Here is a 23,606-nt window from a genome sequence, read left to right as displayed (position 1 = left end):
TGAGACCTTTAGGCCTACATTAGAGTAACGTTATGCAAGATCATTTAGCTTTACTAAGGTTTGAAATATATGACTAGTAGTTTGTCCCCAATGCGGTATTAGTGGTTATTAATAAAGCGTTATAAAGTATCTCAATATTTATTTCATGAGTCAGCCCTGCAAACCGGTTGGTAGAAAACTTAGTGGATAGTGGAAATATGCACTCAAACACCATCAGATGAAGTCCCACCAGCAGGAGGCCTTACCAGGGGCTCTATTGTGGAGCCTGTCGCGGTCCAGCAGCACACCAGGGTCTCCCACTCAGCTCAATACAAGTCTACATCATTCTTTCTTATTTTATGTACTGTAAATTTAAATGTTTATGTTGATTTTGAGATTTTTTAACGTATGTTGTAAATAGTTGGGGGGAAAAAAGGTATAGAATCATTTGTTTCATGTAAAAATTATGACTGTCATTACAAAAATAAACTATGTCCAGAGCAATGAATTTTCTTTTATTTACACATTTAAAGTTGCATAAAAATAAATAAATAAACAGATTTTTTTCCCTTTTAAAAAATATAAGTTAAAAAAAGTTAAACAAATATATATAATATTCTCAATCATTCTTTCAAGAAGAGAAAACTCTCTCTTTTGCCTGTCCATTCCTGTGCTCTCCTCGCCTCTGCAGTCCCATGTCTTCTCTAATCAAGTCAAAAACTCGTCCTCTCGGTCTCTTCTTCGTGGTGCTGCCGGTGCTGATGCTGGTGCTCGTGCTGGTGCCTCTGGCTCCTCCTCACCGTGGGCACCCACTGCTGAACTTGACCCTGGTTTGTCCTCAGGGATTAAGGCAATGAGGACAGGGAGTGCCTCTGTCCCAACACCTCATCCATGAGGACAAACCAGGGCCAAGTTTCAGCAGTGGGTTTCCCACTCACACCCTCATCTGTCCCAGGACACTTGCAATCCTAAGGCAGAGCAAATTAACCATGGCTTGTTAACAACAACAGCACAATACATTTCAGCTAAGATGTGTGTATTAACTTACTTTCTTGTTTTTTTTTTTTTTTTTGGCCTGTATGAGAGTTAATTACCTTCCCCAGCAGACCCATTTTCTCCAGAATTGCTATAAAAAAGCAGAAAAGGGTACATGAAAAATTAAAACCTTAAATTATAGTTACCTTTGTAGACGTAGCTTGCATGACACCACTACAAAAACACATAAAAGTAAAACCCCATTGCCTTGTCTACTGCTTTTCTTATTGTTGTGGGCTTTATAGGGTGAGTGATATTTCTTATAATACACAAGTGAGACAGACTAGTGCAAATATTACAATAAAAATGTATTTAATTTATTTATTTAATTGCAATTTAATAAATTGAGCTGTCTGCTCCTTGCTACCTGAAACAATTATTAAACTAAATATTAGGACAAGTTGTATACCACCTTACAAATGAAGCCACGCAATGGTGATGAATGAGTTAAGATGAAGTTTGTAAGAAAGAAAAACTTGTGGCTTTTAACTCACTAGCTATTTGAGTAAATGAAAACATAATACTTACATTTAAATGTGAATTTGCCGTCCACCACCGAACTCTCGGCCGTCATTTTTTATAATAATAATGCTGTCGTCACCGGCGCGCGATGGCTTATGGGATAGAATCAGGCCGCAAGGATCCGTTTATGCATCCTTTCTTTCACGGGGAAATGAAGGGTGCATTTGGCGTCGCTTTTGAATCAGGGTAGCCTTCGTCGCGCCGCGATGACTCAACCGGCCTTCGAATACGGCCTTTGGATGATGCCGAATTGAATTGGGACAGCCTTCATCGCGCCGCGGTGACGCAATCGGCCTTAAAATGCGACCTCCAGGTGTGCAGCCTTTGAATTGGGACATCCTTCGTCGCGCCGCTGTGACGTTTCGTCGTGCCGCTGTGACGCAATCGGCCTTCAAATACGGCCAATCGGCCTTCAAATACGGACTTCGGAGGCTGTAGCCTTCACATTGGGACACAGCTAGAGCCATATGTTGAAGCACAACACAAACAGAGAGTCATGAAACAAAGACACAGACAAAGCTGCCAGGGCAGAACCCTGACAGTAAGTTTGACTATCGCAACCCTTTTGACCTTTCTCTAGTTTCACACATTTTCAAGGTCTAAGGCGAATGATGTTCACAGTTCCTTTTAAAAATACATGTGGTCCTAACAGTCTAAACATATTGAGTCCACATACACAGACACACATAACACCTCTGACAATGAACCATAAGTTCGTAGGCCAAGCTCAAATTAGGCTTGAAGTAATTTGAGCTTGTCCTGCAAATTCAACACATCCTCATTTGAGCAGTTTATTTCAGTTTGCACTGTGTATTATTTTCCTATTTAATCGCTCAACTGGTTAGATAATTTTAATTAACTGCTGAGCACGATGAATCCGTCCGTTCTTAGGGAGTCGAGCCTCAGTGGGTGATCTTCGCCTTTCTCTCCTTCTTCTCCGTCTTGCGAGCTCTCTTTGCGTTGTCCCTCTGGAGCTGTTCAACTATAAGATAGTTCATAAAAATATCAGCTTGTCTGTTACATTAACATTTCTAATTTCTAGGTCATCTCCATCCGTTACTTTCAAAGCATGCAGATGGTCGTTAATATATACACCATATCTTCAGAAGAAGTTTTTTTTCTGGGAATTTGTCAGAAGAGCTCATAATCCTATGACGCATTACACCCGGTGCAGGGAGCCGGAGAAAGCCGAAAATGATCTCCTATAGTTGTTGATAGTAGTATTTTAAGTGATATAATTGATTTTAAGATCCATATTACTATCACACGAGCCAATGGCGATTAAATGCACGGATGCATAGTCAGATTAATGAATGAAATACAACTGTTCAGAACAGAAGACTGTATTGGACTCATGCTGCATACGCAATGACAATTATGCCTACTGTAAATATAGTTACAACTACGATTAGAGATGTTAAATAAAATACCCCGTGAACATTAAACGTTTGTCCTATGATAGGCTACAATTTATCTCCATAAATACTATTTTCTCAATTCTAAGCATAGAAACGCACAGGTGAAATACACTGAAAATTATATGCATTTAAAAATGTGGTCGGGTTGAAGTCATCCCTCCGGATCTGCATCCACTCAGCCCGTACCGCAGCGTCAACGGGGAATGCATGAAAGCTGACTTCTTTGTTGTAACGTGACGAAACGGAAACAATAACGGCACACAACAACGAAGTGCTGAGGCTGTCACCCTCTTGAATCCTAAAAACACTCATTGTGAAAAATTCTCTCTCAGGTAATGGGATTCGGTCGCTGTTGTTACTACTCTACCATCATTAACAATGAATCCTCTCGACCAAAATCACTGTTTTCTATAGTATAAAATAAACATCATATTATTACTTACCGGGATCTCAGACTGTGTTTAAGTGGTTTCTCCACTGTATGGATCTTCATGTGTCGCTTCAGGGCACTTTTAATAGAGAAACTCTTCCCGCACTGATCACACGTGTGCGGCTTCTCTCCAGTGTGGATCATCTCGTGTTTTTTCAGAGATGATGACTCACAGAATCTCTTGTCACAGTGTGAACACTTGTAAGGTTTTTCTCCAGTGTGAATTCTCTGGTGCAGTTTTAAATTGTACGCTGTAGTAAAAGTCTTCTCACACTCAAAGCACATGTACTCTCTCACACCAGTGTGAGTTTTCTCATGTCCATGTAAAGTGTTCAGCCGTGAAAAACTCTTTCCACACACAGAACATGAATGCGGCTTCTCCTTCGTATGAACTGTCAGGTGTTTCTTCAGGTGTGATGCACTAAGAAATGTTTTTCCGCATTGATCACATGTGAACGGCTTCTCTCCGGAGTGGATCCTCATGTGAACATTAAGGGATGATGATTGACTGAAACTATTCCCGCACTGATCACATGTGAACGGCTTCTCTCCGGTGTGGATCATCATGTGAACATTAAGGTTTGATGATCGACTGAAACTCTTCCCGCACTGATCACATGAAAACGGCTTTTCTCCGGTGTGAACACTCATGTGTCGCTTCAGGTGATTTTTAATAGAGAAACTCTTCCCGCACTGATCACATGTGAACGGCTTTTCTCCGGTATGAACACTCATGTGTAGCTTCAGGGCACTTTTAATAGAGAAACTCTTTCCACACTGATCACACGTGTGCGGATTCTCTCCAGTGTGGATCCTCTCATGTGTTTTCAGAGATGATGACTGACTGAATCTCTTGTCACAGTGTGAACACTTGTAAGGTTTTTCTCCCGTGTGAATTCTCTGGTGCAGTTTTAAATGTTCCGCTGTAGTAAAAGTCTTCTCACACTCAAAGCACATGTACTCTCTCACACCAGTGTGAGTTTTCTCATGTATATGTAAAGTGTTCAGCCGTGAAAAACTCTTTCCACACACAGAACATGAATGCGGCTTCTCCTTCGTATGAACTGTCAGGTGTGTCTTCAGGTGTGATGAACTAAGAAATGTTTTCCCGCACTGATCACATGAGAACAGCTTCTCTCCGGAGTGGATCCTCATGTGAATCTCAAGATTTTGTTTGGTTGTGAAACTGTTTCCACACTGAGTGCAGGTGAAAGATTTCTTGGCTCTTCTTTTCTTTAAAAATGTCTGTTTAGTCTTTGAGCGACTCAAAGGTTTTTCTCCAGGTTGGACATGATGTTCCTCCTTCACTTCTCTCAATTCTTCACTCTCCTCCTTCACTTCTCTCAGTTCTTCACTCTCCTCCTTCACTTCTCTCAGTTCTTCACTCTCCTCCTTCACTTCTCTCAGTTCTTCACTCTCCTCCTCCACTTCTCTCAGTTCTTCACTCTCCTCCTCCACTTCTCTCAGTTCTTCACTCTCTTCTTCCACTTCTCTCAGTTCTTCACTCTCCTCCTTCACATCTCTCAGTTCTTCACTCTCCTCCTTCACTTCTCTCAGTTCTTCACTCTCCTCCTTCACTTCTCTCAGTTCTTCACTCTCCTCCTTCACTTCTCTCAGTTCTTCACTCTCCTCCTTCACTTCACTCAGTTCTTCACTCTCCTCCTCCACTTCTCTCAGTTCTTCACTCTCCTCCTTCACTTCTCTCAGTTCTTCACTCTCCTCCTTCACTTCTCTCAGTTCTTCACTCTCCTCCTTCACTTCTCTCAGTTCTTCACTCTCCTCCTCCACTTCTCTCAGTTCTTCACTCTCTTCTTCCACTTCTCTCAGTTCTTCACTCTCCTCCTTCACATCTCTCAGTTCTTCACTCTCCTCCTTCACTTCTCTCAGTTCTTCACTCTCCTCCTTCACTTCTCTCAGTTCTTCACTCTCCTCCTTCACTTCTCTCAGTTCTTCACTCTCCTCCTCCACTTCTCTCAGTTCTTCACTCTCCTCCTTCACTTCACTCAGTTCTTCACTCTCCTCCTTCACTTCTCTCAGTTCTTCACTCTCCTCCTTCACTTCTCTCAGTTCTTCACTCTCCTCCTTCACTTCTCTCAGTTCTTCACTCTCCTCCTCCACTTCTCTCAGTTCTTCACTCTCCTCCTTCACTTCACTCAGTTCTTCACTCTCCTCCTTCACTTCTCTCAGTTCTTCACTCTCCTCCTCCACTTCTCTCAGTTCTTCACTCTCCTCCTCCACTTCACTCAGTTCTTCACTCTCTTCTTCCACTTCTCTCAGTTCTTCACTCTCCTCCTTCACATCTCTCAGTTCTTCACTCTCCTCCTTCACTTCTCTCAGTTCTTCACTCTCCTCCTTCACTTCTCTCAGTTCTTCACTCTCCTCCTCCACTTCTCTCAGTTCTACACTCTCCTCCTTCACTTCTCTCAGTTCTTCACTCTCCTCCTCCACTTCTCTCAGTTCTTCACTCTCCTCCTCCACTTCTCTCAGTTCTTCACTCTCCTCGCTCTCTTCCATCGAGTCTGACAGGAAAAAAAAATATTACATTTAATTTTCAGTACATTAAAATATTTATCTTCAAAGAGAGAAATATAAAGTGAAAGGACATGAAAGTGAGCCCTGATGTAATGGTAGAAAGTAGACAACTGCTATAAAATATTATGATAATTTCATGACTTTTTTTGAAAATTGATTATATGTCCTTGAAACTTTCCATGAATGAGGTAAATTTATCTTCAAATTATTATTTGTAAAACATTATAGGCACGAATCCCATGTTTCTTTAGCAAGAACTATTATATTTGATCAATGACACAATTATCTAACATTATATTAACATTGCCGTATTTTCCGGACTATAAGTCGCACTTTTTTTTCATAGTTTTGCTGGTCCTGCGACTTATAGTCAGGTGCGACTTATATATCAAAATGAATTCATACTGACTGATATGAACCAAGAGAAAACATTACCGTCTCCAGCCGCGAGAGGGCGCTCTAGTTAGCGGAGTTGTTCAGAAGCGACACCGAGGAAGAACTCAATGGATTCAGTGTTGTGGAGTGAGATTTGTTTTTGGGGTCCTTGAGATGTTTTGACATGCCCTGATATTTGTACTTTTTTCAGTTGCTTATAAACATATTAATGGCAAAGGTGTAATTACACTCTATTTAGCACGAACATGGCTATCATAATATGTGAGCAACATGTATGTACATGTTTGCATTTTTGAGAGAATATTATTTATGCGTGGTTATTCAAAAAACTCAAACTTAAATTGTCTGATATAAGACCACAAACTACCAACTTCACAAATTCCCACAATACTTTCTAGAGTTTTTTCTTCAAAATTATCTGAAAATCATCCGGGCTAATCGTTCACATGAAACAATAGATTGATTTAAATTTAGTAAGAAACTTTTTGTTTGGAAAGGCAATATAATATGCAGGTGGGAGTGAATGATCCAACAAGGTCATGAATAATGTCCTAATTCACAACTGAGAGAAGACAAAGACCTGCTAATGCTGCATACTAATGAGCCTTTCATTCAGGTGTCACTGAGCCACAAGAAAGAATGCAAAGACAACACACACACAGACACATATATATATATATATATATTACTACATAATTGGTTCAGAGTTGGAAACATCTTGAAAAAAAAAGTGTATTTTTCCTCAAACTGTGTAGCCTATGCTTGCAAATTGTATAATATCCAAGGTAAACATTTCTAGTAATTGTGCAGTTAATTCTCATTCGTATTTTCAGAAAGTTTTGGAATATTTTTATTTATTTACCTTTATTTTACCAGGAAATAATCCCATTGAGATTCAGAATCTCCTTTTCAAGGGAGTCCTGGCCAAGACAGCAGAATAATAGTTCCATATTAAAAATACATTTATAAACATTTAACAAAAAAACAAAAAACAAAAAAAAAAAGACATTTTGGCAATTTTAACATAATCTCAACATAATCACCAGCAGCGCTCAGTAACAGCACATGTGCATTTAGTCCTCAAATAGTCCTTTATCCTCATTTTAAATGGTGTCATTGTCGGTAAACAGTCAAATTTTAGCTGATTCTGCAATTTATACCTGGAAAAAGGTGCAATTTATACCTGGAAAAAGGTGCAAAAACTTTAAAGGCACGTTCACCGAAGACAGTTCGCGTTCGTGGGATATCATACATGATTTGCCCATATGATCTAAGATTACATTTCCTGGTAGTGACTTTAAGAGTCAGAAGAGAGCATAAGTAAGGAGGCAGTTTACAATGTATGGCCTTAAAAAGAAAAATATAGCAGTGCTCCAGCTAGAGGTCTGCACCCCCGCGGGAGTCCCGCGGGACGCGACGCAAAGCAGTGCGGCGCGGGACAAATTTTGAAAGGTCATTGCGGGCGCGGGCGGGATGATGGAGGTGCACTTGCGGGTGCGGGCGGGAGGGATGATACGCTGCACTCCCGCAAATTAAATATGAGTGTAAAGTAAAATATATAAATGATTAAAGTAGCGTACATAATTTGTAGTTGTGAGGGAGATTCTGTTTGGCAGCAATAAAAAAAGTTTTAAACAGCCTAAACTTGTGGATGTTGTCGTTTGGGGTAGGGCGGGGCCTAATCTCACGCACACTTGTTTAGAGACAATTCCTCCCAGCCTCCAGCGCACCGTCCGAACGGGCTTTCAGCATTTGTGGTCGCATACTGGAGCAAAAACGCAGTGTGCTGAAGCCCTCATCAGTAAACGACCTACTTTTCCTTCATGGTTAGCCTATTCAAAGAACCCGATAGCCTAAGGAGCAGCTGCTTGTTTTACCTTCATTTTGATCATTTTCATTTAGACATGGTAGCGACCTGCTGAGTTTTTATTTTTATTAATATTATTATAATTATTAAAAGGTAGGCCCAGGCTATTTTCAGTTTAACACCTGCACTGAGGCTCAAAGGCCAAATCGTTTTTTTTTTTTTTTTTCGAATGTTCATGGCTATCCTATAATGTGACCAGAACATTATCTAATATATAATTATATATATTAGATAGATAATAATATTACCTAATCGAATATTTTTTGTTTTTGGTTAGGCTACTGTTAGCCTATTGTGAATATTATGCTATTCGTAATATGGGACCATTTCGTGTTTTGTGATCACATTTTAAATGTTTAACTGGCCTGTGATATAGTCTATAGTCTAGGCTAGATAAGAATGATCCGTTTTGACAAATGTTCCTATGTGTAGGCCATACCTAAGGCTGTTATTTTTTTTCTTTTCTTTTATTAAAATTTTGTTTAGGCTGTTTTTGTGTTACACGTTAATTAGCCTATTGGAATTTGGACCGATTTATGTTTATCTTTATTGTTACGGAGGCCTATTTCTTGTTTTGTAATGTATGGTTGAATATGGCTTAGCAATAAATATGTTACCAAGTACTGGTAAGGAATTATGTGCGCACGCATTTTTTTCCCAAGACCTTTCGTGAGACAGAAAGTGAACATCCATCCTGCCTGCCATCTTGCGGGAATTTGCGGGCGGGAGCGGGACATAATATCACAGATGCGGGCGGGAGCGGGACTAAAAATGACAAATCGTTGCGGGAGCGGGACTGAACACTGCGGGAGCGGGACTGAACACTGCGGGAGCGGGACTGAACACTGCGGGAGCGGGACTGAACACTGCGGGAGCGGGCGGGAGCGGGACTGAAAATTGTGTCCCGCGCAGGTCTCTAGCTCCAGCCTGCGATTGTGCAGAGATGACCAACACACTCTCATACAAGCGACAATGATGAGTACGGAAACTGGAATTAGTTACAAATCTTAGTGCGGCATGATATACTGAATCCAGCATTTTCAAAGAAGATTTATTTGCATGCATGTATAAAATATCACCATAATCCAGCATTGATAAATGTTGTTTGTATAAGTGTTTCTCGTACTAAAAGAGAAACAGCCTTTGTTTCTATAATAGAAACCCAACTTTAATCTTAGTTTTTTTCTATATGCTGTTTAAAGGACAAATTTTCTTCTAAAAGGAAACCAAGATATTTATAGACTGATACTCGTTCAATTACTTTCTCATCTAGTGTAGCATAGTAGTGTAGCAATATGTAGGCTATCCTCTCCCCAAACTTGTCTCTAATAAAACACAAAAATAATTTAAAGAGAAGGCTTATATTGACCTTTTAAGATTTTGTTTGCACCTTGTAAATTAGGTTTTGATGTGGCAGTAAAAAGTAAAAACTTTATAATCTATCCAAAACGAAATGTTGGCTTTCATATTTCGTCTGTAACATATCGTCTTTTATAATATATATTAGGGCATAAATGTTAATTTGCAGTTTAATATGTTGCTTATACAAAGACATTTTATTTCAACGTATTCAGTCGATTTTTACTCATCTCAGTAGGCAATAGAGATAGTTTCATTCACACACAGACACGCGCGAGCTGTAGTAAACAACAGCATGCGTCTGTGCCGTGCATTCATTCAAACACAGAAATGCGATTCAAATTTAAACAGTCTTTTGCGGTTTACAGACACCATTCAGGTCCGTAGCTAGCCTATTGAAGGGGGGGGGGGGGGGGGGGCCTTTTTGCAGTTTTTCTCCTACTTTTGTATTTAATTATGAGGTTCAAATACTTCATTTTGGATGACCTTTTATGCACTAATAATAAAATAAAAAAATAAAGGAGATGAAAAAAATCCTGATCATGTATAGGCTACCTTTTTTAATTATAAGAGAATTACTTTTGTATTTTTCATAGAGCATCAAATAGCGTAAGTGGAGCTCTAGGGGGGTCCGGGGGCATGCTCCCCCGTAAGAAAATTTTGTACATTTTAAAGATAAATTCATTAATCTGGTGCACTTTGAGTCACCTTAATTTACTGAAGACTACAAATTATATTATAATATTAATTCTCAATATGTAGGCTACACATTCATATTAACCTGTGCCTTATATGATGAAAACGGCTTCGTTAATGTGTTTTTGTCCCCTGCCCTCACAATGACAGTAACGTTAGCCTTAACTAATTATTAAATTAAGTTACATGAATCACGTTACATAGGCCTTTTCAGTTAAAAATGGCGAAATTAGATAGTTTATTAGTTTGCCTGATTATTTCTAACATGTATGACCTAAAACATCTTATTTTTATTTTTTATTTTTATTGAAATTCAAATTTATAGACAAAATAAGTATTGAAACTACTTGCATCTTATCTGGCACTTGAGCATAAACTACTGACGCGCCGAGGTGCGCCTCACGCTGCTGCTAAAATTCGCGCTCAGCTGCTTCTGTGAATATAAAGCCCGCCTACTTTGATTTGATTGGTCATCTCAATTATTCTGACATGGACGGGCAGTGACGGACCAATGAGGCTCAGATGAACACACACACCCTGTCCTCTTCTGATGTGCGCTCGGTGCGAAGCTATCTGGACGTGTGTGTGTGTGCCATGCGTATATTAATTTGAAACAGCAACCCAGAATATTTGTCACAAGCATTGATTAAAACAATGATGACAATAATCACATGAAAAAAAAAAAAAACGACTTAAATTTTGGACCTTAGGCACAATAGGCAGTGAGGGGGGGTTTGTTCGAACCACCCGAACCCCCTCTTGCCTACGGGCTTGCCATTTCATATCGCGATTAAGACAAAGCACTGATCTGCAGCTGGACCCGTTGTTAGGCTACTCCAGCACGTTTGAGGTAAAATTTCCAGGTTTATCACGATATTATTATTCCTCACAGCGAGTGTGTTTTCCAGCTGTTGTGGGCGTTGACTGGTTTGCATGTGTTGCCTCAGATAATCTGCGTCTGAATAGCGCGCGCTCTCGATGGGCGTGTCACATTAGCAGAGTAATGAGCTGGCAGAACGATAATGAGAACGGCTGATCTCTCTCTCTTTTTATATAGATTACATAAACAGAGAATATTTGTTTGAGTTTTGAATTAGATAATTTAAAACTACACACTTAAATGATTATAGAGATATATAGCTCATGTCTGAGTGAATAGTATTCGCTGAGTTTTGTTTAAGTTTAAAGACGTGCTTCAGAAAAAAAGCTCACGGAGAGGCAGAAAGCACACCCTGTTTACTTTATTTTACAAAAGCACGTTTTATTTCGATTTTAAGTGAACCCATAAAAAAGAAGACATTTAACAGTTTATTTTTTCATATATCTTAAGCCTGTATGACAAAAAATGACAGGAGTATTTTAAGTCTATTTTGCTGCTATGTGAAAAAAACGAGGCAAACGCGCCGGCGCGTTTTTGGTCCCCAGAGGGTTAAATGCTTCTGATTGGCCATTGCGTTCAAGAAATCAACACGTCTGTGATTGGCTACATCGCTCAACGCTGCAAACATGTTACAAATAGAAACTCTGGCCTGTAAATCGTTTCTATTTTGTTTTAGTTGTTCTTGTTGCTTTTCTGCAACAGATGAATAACAATTTATTCGTTTTTATATGTTTTATTCATAATTATTTATATATAATAGTTTTATTCTCCCGCAGCCGTACACACAGAGTGAGTGCATTACCGCTCGCACTCGGCCATCAAATCTAGTCCCGCGCCGCACGTCTCTAGATCACGGCCCGGCCCGACTACAGCAGCGGGAAATATATTGAATTTATCGAAATATCGCAAATGTATATATCGCAATATGCATATCGTAACAGCTTGCAATAAATGGGGTCATGAACAAAAGACAACGTTTTTAAGCAAAAACTAAGCAATGTTTTATTTATTTTTTATTAAATCTCATTTATGTTTTATTAAATAAACTTAATGTAGGATAACCTGAAACCCTGGTTTACACTGATGTTAAAATAACACTTCTTATGCTACAGTAAAACACTGATGTTCACTTTCAGAAGTTATAAGGATGTTTTCTTGTCATAAAAAGAATGTGAAACATGTAGGTTATATCATTTTAAATATATTTTAAAGATAATTTAAGTTTATTTTTACACACTTTAAGCAATATCGTATCACATATCGAATACCGCATTATTTAAGGAGTTCTCGCATTTTTCTTCAATATCGCACAGCCCTATGGCGGATATCGCTCATAGGCTTATACATTTTTTTGGACGACGTAGTTAAGGCGGCAGGCGTGTGTTGCTTAGGCGGCCGCCAGTTCCAAAGTGCTGCGAGAAACCCTGCGTTACGCTAACATGCCGGACACTATTCAGCTGTTGTTCTGTGTGCTGTTGCGGAGCTGAAAAACTTGCCTTTCCAGATTAATGTCTGTTCTTGGTCTTGGATTTTGTGAAATAAATTTCTAAATAAATGCGACTTATACTCCAGTGCGACTTATATATGTTTTTTTCCTCGTCATGACGCATTTTTTGACTGATGCGACTTATAGTCCGGAAAATACGGTAAAATATACAATACTGCTATGTTTTGTCACCAACTTTGAGATTGATATTTATTTTACTAAAAACGTTTTAATTATTATTGGCCGTTCACACTAGACTTTTCCTTCATAGACTTCCATTCATGCGCATGTGAAAGTGGGACACCAGAAACACAAGCTCAAGTGAATAACCCTGTGAGAAATAACAAGTGTTTAGCATTCAAGTGGAGTGGATTGTTTATTTTGTTAATTATTATTAGTTATATGTTAAATAGAGCATCTCTTAAAATTGTGACATCATCTGGGCTCTTTCTACTGCATGATGGGAAGACAAGAGAATAATCTCAATCCATTTTCACACAAACTGTAGCATTGACTGTATTCATCAACCCTGTTACCAAAGTTACTGTAAGAAGAATCTCTAGAACTATGAATAACTTGTATGATATTTGACAAATACAACTTTATCAGTAACTTGGTGTTTCCTGATTATTCCTAAAAATATATATTTTTAACTATGTTGAAAATGCCTAAAATTCTGGTAATGTTGTTGCAAATTGGAAACCAGATATAAAATAAATGTAAATGTCAAATAGTATTTAGCTTTATCTAATATTGATCATCAATATAAAAATGTCTCAAATCTCCCTTCACTGACCATTTGTTGAAGAAAACCCAGAACATTCTGCACCATTTCATAATGTAACTGTTTATCTAAATGTGATGATGTGCTTGAATGTTTCTAACATGAATGTTCTTCAGCATCATGAATGAATGAAGAATAAACACCAACCTCTTTGTTCTTCAGGATCTTCAGTGTGTTTCATTCTGCAGGGTTCTGGATCACTCGTGTTCTCACTGTCCTCTTTAATAAACTCAGTCTCTGCAGATTTCAGCTCTTCCTGATGCTTTCATGCTCGTCTTCACTTGTAGCTGACGGGAATTTACAGCATTTATTGGAGAATTACTGTGGGAGGAGCTTCACTGATGATGTGATTGCAGTGGGAGGAGCTTCACTGATGATGTGATTGCAGTGGGAGGAGCTTCACTGATGATGTGATTGCAGTGGGAGGGGCTTGACTGATGATGTGATTGCAGTGGGAGGAGCTTCACTGATGATGAATTCCAGAGTTTGAGGAGCTGATCTGCCAAAATCAAAAGTATAAATTACTGAGTTTGTTTTTATAATAAATGACACTTCTAAGTGTAGCTGGCGCGGTCTGCACTTCGCCGACTACTGCGTTGTGTTCTGGTGGACTGATGACAGGACACTGACGATCTTCAATCAGAATCAGTCTCTCTCAGTCAAGAAGAATGCAGACTCAGTATTTAATCGCATTCAAAAATCTGAAAAATTACCATGAAAAATGAACATATCGCAATATGTATATCATGTGTAGGCTGTGTGTCATATTGCATGTTATTTCCGTTATTAACTATGGGTAATAACGTTAATGTTTTACATTATGCAACATGAAATAAACCATCTTCCTTTCACTAGTTAACACAGTAACATGCATGAGCAAAATGTGCATGCTTTACATCTGGGCTGTTCAGTGCCATTGAACATCAATAAATACAAGAAAACTTTTAAATAAACACATTCTAATCCTGGTATTGGAAGTACATACCTGTAAAATTTCAAAGAGAGCAACAGTTCAGGATTATCTCCACTCAGAATCAGCCTAACATAAGAAAAAGGAAAACTGAAACATGTGGGCTTCATCACAAGACGACAGAATGGCGAGCGCTAACTTACAGCAAAACAAACCACGAGGCTAGCTATGTTAGCAATTCCTTAAGCACTCAAAACAGCAGTTCTCGACACATCTCGACTAAATATGTGCACTCATCATACAATACACGTACAAGTTACCATGTGCACTACAGCTAAAGTTGCAACCGGTATATTTCAAGCTTACATTGCACTGATGTGAACACGTACCTCTCTCAGTCCAGTAGAATGCAGACTGAGAAACGAACGCTTTAAGTCAGTATATGACCACCGTCAGCCTCTATCCGATAGAGGGCGCACTTACACGACAAACAACTCTCCCAATACCTGTGAGCTACCATGAAGTGACTGAACAATACAAGATTATGGTGAAATAAACTCACATACCCACAAAATAGAAAATGGAAGGTTGCAAAAATATTTGTGATTCTTTAACCTGTTACATAAGCATTTATGTCTGTCTATCTATTCATCGTACAGTAACTGATGCCAATTCAAAAAAAAATTATTGCTAATCCTAACATTATTCTGCTTCTTCATTATAAATCCAGGTATAGAAAAAATATAGAAAATTATATAAATAATTTAAATTCTTCCAAATATAAATAATGGTAAGAAAAACAGTTCATAAACATAAACACAGAAATAAACTTTCATATAGTAGCCAACAAATCCGCTCAGTCTGCTGACACCAATGAAATGAGCTTTAAGTGACAATGTACAGCAGATCTGAAGACATCAGCATAATAAATGAGGTGAAAACAGGAACTATTGTCATGAAATAAAGAGTGTTTTCAGCAGATCTGTTAATATTGATGAGCCTCAGACTATCAACACTCATTCAACAAGCCATTCAGGATCATCAGCAGATCATCTCACTTTATTCGGAGTGTTTGCTGTTAGAAACACATTATTTGAGTCAGATAGATGACTAAAGACTATTAAACTGCTCCATTGAAAGACAATACTGTTATTTCTCACACTATGACATGGATAAAACATCAATAACACAAAAACAATCACTAATGACACTCATCCTCATTAACCACTACAGATAAATAATTACAGCAGCATAATATGTCCAAATTAATCTAACTTAATAATTTTTTTAATATTTGAGCCAAAACCAAAAATGTGTTAGGTTGTGCCCCTAATAAAAAAAATCCAGTTCATTCCTTATTAAATGTGTTTTTAGGCATTGTAATTGTGTTGACTATTACATGTATATATTGTGTTTCAGCTCAGCTGATTTTTGGATTGATCGTAAAGAAGATGGAAGTTTATAAGTGAGATTAAAAACAAGCTTAAAAGCAGCAAGCCATTATCGATCATAAATTTATAAGAAAAATTGGTAACACTTTATTTTGATGGTCCCTTTGAGCATTCTGTTAACTATAAGTAACAGTGCAACTACATGTCAACCAATTCTCATTAGAGTATTAGTAGACTGTTTGCTTAATATCTGCAAACTCTTTATTGTGACCGTATAATCATGTTTTGTTTTAGAACCGAATACGGTATATTATGTATTAGTAAGTGCATTAGTAGAAAGTTTACATTTTACTTGTTTGCAATGGATTTTTTAAGACTATCACCGGTCACCCGCAAGTCTCCTGTACTTGTGAAACCATAGTGAACATTACGTGATACTCTTAACTAACATACAAGTTTAAGAACACAAAAATACTTCAAAACAACTGCAACACGGACTGCATTGCAGGTCTTTAGACGCATAAGCTGCAGCAATGTCACCACTATCCATCTGGACAGGCTGGGTTTCGAGGCGGCGAGACCCTTGGTGCGCCCACAAAACGAAACGAAAAGCTGCTCCGAGCGCCTGAAGGCGGCGGAGCGTGTGATGTAAATTCTCAGCGCTCTGACAGGACAGAGGAGGTTAGCGTCGACCTCGCTGCCGGATGTCGGCAAAGCTGAGAGTGAAATGATCTGCGCTCTGAAGGGGGTGCCGATCACTTTGGGGACATAGCCATGTCTCGGTTTAAGGACGACTTTAGAGTCCCGGCACCAACTCCGGGAACCACGTCTGGTTCTCTCATCGGGGGGCTATGAGGAGCATCGAGTGATGTGTTTCCCGGATTCTCCTGATGACCTGTGGTAACAGTGAGACCGGAGGGAACGCGTACAATGGGCAGCTGGGCCACGCTTGGGCCAGGGCGTCCTCGTTCTTCGAAAAAAACCTTGGGCAGTGGGCGTTGTCTTTCAACGCAAAGAGGTCGACTTTCGCACTGCCGAAAAGGCTCCACAGTAACTAGACTGTCTGCGGGTGCAGGGACCATTTCCCCGGGGGAACGTTGTCCCTGGACAGTTTGTCCGGGCCATCGTTCAGGCGTCCCGGCACATGGGCGGCTCTGAGCGAGCGCAGTGAGTGCTGAGCCGAAACGAACAGGCGTTCTGCCAGATCGCAGAGGACTCTGGATCTGACACCGCCCTGGCGGTTCACGTAGGATACCACAGACATGTTGTCCGTGCGAACCAGTACGTGGTGGCCCCGCAGAGATGGGAGGAAGTATTTCAAAGTGTTCTCGACCGATATCATCTCCAGACAGTTTATGTGAAGGCACTTCTCCGAGTCTGACCAGAGGCCAAAGACCGGTTTGCCCTCGAAAAGACCGCCCCAACCCAGGTTGGAGGCGTCCGTCGAGATGACTTTTCGGTAGGAGACAACTCCCATTGTCACTCCCCGCTGATACTAGTCGGCCGCTATCCAGGGCTGCAGAGCTGAAACACAGCTCTGAGTCACTCTGATTCGCGAGCCGCCGGAGGCCCAGGCTCGGTGAGGTACACGAGCGTTCAGCCAGCGTTGCAGAGGGCGCATACGCAGTAGACCCAGCCATAGCACTGCTGCGGCTGAAGCCATAAAGCCCAGCATTCTCTGAAACGTTTTCAATGTGGGGGGAGCGAGAAGCTCGATGGGAAAGTTCCGGCGAGCGTTCGCAGGCGACAACGGGCTCCGGTGGTCTCTGGGCGCTGCGTTTCTTCTTACACGGGCCACTGGAGAGAGGCGGAGCGACAGCTTCGGCGCCAAACACGGCAAGTCGAGCCCGCAGGGTCGACCTTTGGCAGTTCTTCGCAGTGGATGCAGCCTCCCGAAGACAGAGCAAGGGCTGCATGGTCTCGTCCCAGGCAGAGAGCGCAGATCACATGGCGGTCTCCGTCGCGGAGCGTGGCTCTGCAAGAGCCACAGGAAAAGCGAGGCATTTTGCAACAAACACCTCGTACTCTTTCAGACACGTGAATCGCGGCGGGGAACACACGGAGAAGGATATAAAAAGGATACTTTGTCGCCGGATAGTGTAGCAGGCACGGATGGCTGAAGGCGGCGAAGACGGCCGGTTTCCTCAGACGCTTTCCTAGGCTCGCTGGTCACTTGATTCAACGGCGGCGGCTTCTCTCGGAGTCCAGCGATGCGTAGAGCTTGCTGAAGAGATGAAAAATCAGCTAAGCAGCCCGTGAGCCCTTCCTTTAATACGCTAAGCCACCCCCAATCCGGCGGGCTATGACGCGTGAGGGCGCGAAGCGTCCTCATTGGGCGTGACGTCACGTTAGCTACTTGCATCTTTTGTTATTGGCCAATGCCTGCAGACTGCAGCCAATGGAAATGCTTCTTTATCAGTGCACGTCTTTCTTACTACTCACAGAACTTCAAAACAGACCGCTTGAGGTAAATAAATAATCTTGGATGATGAACTGTAATATTGTTCGAAAATCTGAATAGAAACCGCAGGGCTCCAGACTGCGACCAAATGGTCGCATTTTGCGACCAAAATTTGAGAGTGTGCGACTGAATTTTACATCCAGTCGCACGTGCGACCAGTAAATGTCCCTTTTTTTTTTTTTACACGTTAAACGTGGAAGGGGCTTATCAATGAATCCGGAATGTAGTGCGAGAAGAATAGGGAACGGCCACTGTAAGAGGCTAATGTGTGGAGGGGGAGGGTCCTAGAGATTCGCGAGCGCGCGTTTAAACGTCTGTAGGAAGGAGACGGAGACAAATATCACAACCTGCTATGTGCGTCTGAGCAACGAGCAAGCGAACTATTGACTCGTTCTTCCGACCTGCGGCTAGTATGCCAGTTAAATTCACTTGCTGGCTTCTCAAATAAAACACTACAACAGCGATAATAATAAAAAAACGTGAAGAAAACGATTACTCTTTGTGCATTGTTCAATGTGAGTGCCAAATGCTCGAACATGACCTGTCATTTACGGCGTCATCACCCGGGAGTTGATAGCGCACAAGCGCAGGCGAGACCTGAACTGCAGACGTTACCATCGGTGTTTAAACTAAACTCATTTATTTTGCCAATGCAAACATTCAAGAGCAAGACGTGAAAGAGAACTCGCGTCTAGATTTGTGCGCGCGTGTGTGTGTGTGTGTGTGTGTGTGTGCGCGAGCGAGTGTCTGTATGTATGCGTAGGTTACTCATCTCGGACAGCACGCAAATATTATCTTTCAAGTTATCTTTCAAGTCTTGCTCTTGAATGGACAAATTCACACAAAAAGTATGTCAACATGTCCGTCTTGATGAGCTCGTATCCTAGCAGACATAGTATCTGTTATGCCTTAAGTGAACATATGAAGAAAGACACTCACAGTATCGGCGTAGGCCTACTGAATCAGCTCTGAATTAAATAGCTTTTGTAACTTTAATAAGGATTCATCTTTAATTTATACAGTCAAATATGCAATGTTATTTTACATTTGATTATTTTATTCAATTTCTGTACCTGAAAACTAATGTTAGACCTACCTGAAAAGCATAGTTTATTTGATTAGTAGGCTAGGCTATCTTTGCTCTATTGTATTTATTTGTGCTTTTGCTTGTGGGTAGATTATTTCTTAATTTTTTTGACAGTAGTCTTTTTCCCCCTGAACATAACACATACCGAATCATATCGAAACCGTGAACCTAAAACCGTGATACAAACTGAACTGTGAGCTATTTGAAATGTTGCAGCCCTAGTAGCCTAGTGTCACAGTCGGATGATGATTCAGAGTGAGAGGTTTTAGTGGTGATGAAAAAGGCCGAACCACCATCTTCTGGAAGACTGGCGGTGAGAATTCAGCTGGTTGAGGTAGTGCTGTAAGGAGACGAATTCCATGAACTGCGAATGTTGCAGTCGCTACCCCATAACTGCGGGGAACACGAAGTTTGCCGACAGTGCAGGCACTTCAGTTTAAACACAATACTCTATTTAAACACAATCTTATCCTCAAGCGTAGAGTATGCGGTGACATGTTAATAAATCAACTGCCGGTTGCTTTTAGAAGACAAGAAGCTGTAACGTTAAATCAGAGCGCAAAGGCATTGTAATTTCTGCATCTATTATCAAAGTATTTATTAGTAATACACTGGAAATTAGTAGAAATGTGAATATTTGGTTAGTATGTTGATTTACGGTGTGCGCTCCTAAATTTCCTGGTTGTGCTCCTAAAATTTTCAGTTAGGGGCCACTGTGCTCCTAGTGAAAAAAGTTAGTCTGGAGCCCTGAACCGTTACTTTAACAGATGTCATAACAGAAACTTTCGTATGGGTAAGCTGTATTAACGTAGCTGAAATTATCCGGTCTAAAATAATAAATAAATGGCCATCTTAATATTCAAAATCGAATTTACGTTACACGTATCGAGTGGAAAAAAAAAAACAGTAACAGATCCAGAAACGCACACCGTAGGCTAATCCAGAAATACATGCGTGAGATGCACAAAACACACACAAATGGCGCCACATGCTGGTCAAAACTGTAAATGTAATACAAATGATACATTTTACAAACCAACTGCAAATGTGTTACAAAGTTACAAAGTTACAAAGTGAAATCTATTAAATACAATCTACTGGTAAAGTTTTTGTTTTGGCAAATAAATAATACAAATACCATAAATCCCCATAAAAGACTGAGTGGCAGCATTTTTTTGAAAAACATCTAAAAATGGAAAGAGCTTTACGATTGACTGCACAATTAGATTTGACAACAAATCTGAAGTATATTTTTTTACAGAATGGCGAAAGCTACGCAAATGGATCACTGCAATTCAGAGAAACAACTGATTTCCAGGCAGTGAAAGGTGGATTTGGAGTTATCATTTTGAAACAATATGGGTATTTAGGGGTAAATTAATACCCTACAGTATATATTGTATTCAATTAAATATTGACACCGTATAATTCTGCATAATTGGATGTTTTAAATAAACACTGACAAAAAACTATACGTTTTAGGGCTAATCTGAATCTAAGTTTTTAAACGTTCAAAACAATATTACTGTAACCATGCCTCATTTCACATCCTTTTCCCACATAAATTTTAAATATTCCAAATGACCCCCCAGCAGGAGTTTATTGCGATCATTATGTTGTTGCGTATCATCAACCTTTTGTCACAATGGCACTGTATGACTGATGTATCGGTTTCATTTCAGATTTTTCCTCTTATTCAACTTGTAGACAAATTGATATATCTAACATTCTGATTAAATATTTGTAAATAAATGTATTTGTCAAATACAATGACATTCACAAACTGACAGTTTGCCACTCTTATTTTTATTGATGGTAAAAAATTAAATAAAAGACAGAAAGATAGAAAAGAGTTTGAATGAGATAGTCAGTTCGACAGAATGAAAAGATAATTATTATTATAATTTTTTTAAATAGTCCGCCCAGTAAATTGTGCCCATTTCCAAAACTGTGAATGGTTAATTCCTATCAAGCAAGCTGATTGAATATGTGCTGTACAGTGCTAAAAGCACAGCGTGTGCAACGCGAGCTGTTGCCAATGACAACAGATAGTAACGCACATAGCCAATATGACCGCACAAGCCACGATGTAGCTACCCCTAGTAATTTCACGAGCACAAGGATTCTCTGATGACAGAGATTTAATGATTGGTTCACCATGAGGATAACCATCCAACTCAAGATGCCGTGAGAACTAAATACACAACAAATAAAGTTAAAATAAAGAATATAAAAGACATAAATAAAGCAATGTTGTCTTTGTAAACTTTTCCAAACAGAATTAAGTTCACTTTAACAGCATAACTATATTTACAGAGATCACTTTTTTCCACACAGCAATACAGCTGAAACTTACTTCATTGACTGCTTATTACCAAAGGAGAACTTAATCTTGCATCTTGTAATATCTTCTGTAACTTCAGATGAGTAAATTAACTTTAATACACTTTAGAAATGTGGAATATAGCTTCAGCTTGCCATGCGGTGTAGACAACTTTCTTCCTGAGTCTTCTTCTTCTTCTTCTTTTTAATTGGCGGTTTGCAACTATTTCTTGTGCATTACCGCCACCACTGGACTGGAGTAAGGCACGGGAATTACTTGCTATTCTTTATGTTGTGTTGGGTTCTTAAGATAATAAAGAAGACGTAGCTGGATAGATTCACATGGAATACTTTATTATCACTCTCGTTCGCTAGCATTCTCCCTGCCTTCGCACCCGAACGCCCCATACTGCCACCCAGTGTCCTGGCAGCATATATATATATAATAGATCACACCACATCTCCCTTTCTGAAAAGCAATAGACTGTGACCTATATAATTACATATATATATACTAGATTGGTAAAACTCTTAAACCAACTTTTGTATCCTTACAAAACGTATCTTAACTATAACATGTCTTTATAATAACACTTGTCTTTCCTGTAAACATTAGTGATACTGAATTACACCCAGAAATATGAACTCCTTGAGGCCTCTTTAAGCTACACATGAACACACATTAGTTACCCTAGACAGTTAACACAAACCAGGATTCAACTTATTACAATTATTAAACTGTTAGAACACTGAAATTACTAAACCTCCTTGTTTAACCCCAAAAACATTTAGCATACTTTTTCCATAGTTCTCACAGATTTAGTTTATCTGGCTTTCTAATAGCCCTGCCAGATCTGGTTCTCAAAGTTGTGGGAGTGTTCTTATGCCCCTCTGTAGACACATGTCCAGAGTCTGCAGAAGTATCCTGCACGCCAACCCCTGCAGCATGCTCTAGTATGTTACTGCTGTTGTCTGCCGACATGGGCATGAGGTGACGGCGATTCCTCCTTAAAGTGCCTTGTGGTCCACTGACCAGGTAAGATCTAGGTGTTTCATGTGCGGCTGTCACAGTACCTGTAGATCTTGTATCTGTGATCCACACTTGATCTCCTGGTGACAGGTCAGAGAGAATTCTCACTCTGTGTCTGCGGTCGTAGTTACTCGCATCCATCTTTCTCTTCTCCCTTTCTTTTCGCTGCACAGACCAAAGATCAGGGATGGCTGGCTCCAGCACTGGTGGGAACGTTGGCACCGTGGTGCGCAGGCGGCGCCCCATAAGCAGCTGTGCTGGACTAAAGCCGTTGCTCAAAGGAGTGCTCCTGTAAGCCAGCAGCGCACAGTACGGGTCAGTTGCTTTTTTCAGCAGGTTTTTAACCGTTTGGACCGCACGCTCGGCCTCACCGTTGCTTTGAGGGTATCTTGGGCTGCTCGTAACATGCTCAAACTCGTACTCGGTGGCGAAGGCTGACATGTGAGCACCCGCAAACTGAGGCCCGTTGTCTGTGACTAGAATTTCCGGTATGCCGTGCCTGGCAAAAATTGATTTGAGGTGTATTACCACATCCGCACTTCTTGTCGGGCTCAGCTGGGCCACCTCCACATACCTGGAAAAATAGTCCACCACAAGAAGGTAGTCCTTGTTTTTCAAAGTAAACAAATCAGCCCCTAGCTTCTGCCATGGCCTATCGGGTAGTTTGGAAGGCATAAGAGGCTCAGTCGCATTGGCACGTTCTTTAACGCACACAGTGCATTTCAACACCAGCTCTCCTATTTGGCTGCTTAGCCCCGGCCACCATACGGATTGCTGGGCTCGTTCACGACATTTAACTATCCCCTGGTGTCCTTCGTGAATTTTCTCAAGCACTTTATTCCTCATTACTGAAGGGATAACTAGTCTAGTACCCCGCAATAACAGTCCATTGTGAGTGCTGAGAACAGCCCTTTCTGTCCAGTAAGGTTTTACTAGCACGTCCAGTCTGCTGCGATCTGGCCAGCCCTCAATGCAGTACTTCATCACCTCGGCGCACACGCTGTCTGCACTCAGCTGTTTC

General features: G+C 40.4%; 1 protein-coding gene across 3 annotated transcripts; it reads right to left on the bottom strand.

The window, feature by feature from the left end:
* Positions 1-1,675: 1,675 nt before the first annotated feature.
* LOC307006393 (uncharacterized protein) lies at positions 1,676-21,774 on the bottom strand. Of its 3 annotated transcripts, none has more exons than XM_079627326.1 (5): positions 21,590-21,745; positions 14,370-14,423; positions 13,532-13,883; positions 3,398-5,903; positions 1,676-2,518 (listed from the first exon to the last, which is right to left on the bottom strand). In XM_079627326.1, exons 3-5 carry the CDS (start codon positions 13,563-13,565, stop codon positions 2,515-2,517), a joined length of 2,544 nt encoding a protein of 847 aa, XP_079483452.1. In that variant the 5' UTR covers positions 13,566-13,883; positions 14,370-14,423; positions 21,590-21,745; the 3' UTR covers positions 1,676-2,514. The 3 variants fall into 3 exon arrangements, with proteins under 3 accessions (XP_079483452.1, XP_079483450.1, XP_079483451.1); XM_079627324.1 differs by lacking the exon at positions 21,590-21,745 and adding an exon at positions 14,684-14,755; XM_079627325.1 differs by lacking the exon at positions 14,370-14,423 and having other exon boundaries at positions 21,590-21,774.
* Between the last annotated feature and the right edge of the window lie 1,832 nt (positions 21,775-23,606).

This window comes from Phoxinus phoxinus (genome assembly GCF_949152265.1).
Source record: "Phoxinus phoxinus genome assembly, chromosome: 1".
Classification (NCBI taxonomy): Eukaryota; Metazoa; Chordata; class Actinopteri; order Cypriniformes; family Leuciscidae; genus Phoxinus; species Phoxinus phoxinus.
The sequence above is the reverse complement of the archived record's forward strand: the minus strand, read 5'-3'. Positions and strand labels throughout refer to the sequence as shown.

Bases quoted from the DNA above. Each gene is read 5' to 3' on its own strand.
- LOC307006393 (XM_079627325.1), bottom strand. From the start codon at position 13,565: ATGAAACACACTGAAGATCCTGAAGAACAAAGAG. The intron at 5,904-13,531 runs GTTGGTGTTTAT...TTTTCCTGTCAG, and splicing joins AGATCCTGAAGAACAAAGAG to ACTCGATGGAAGAGAGCGAG.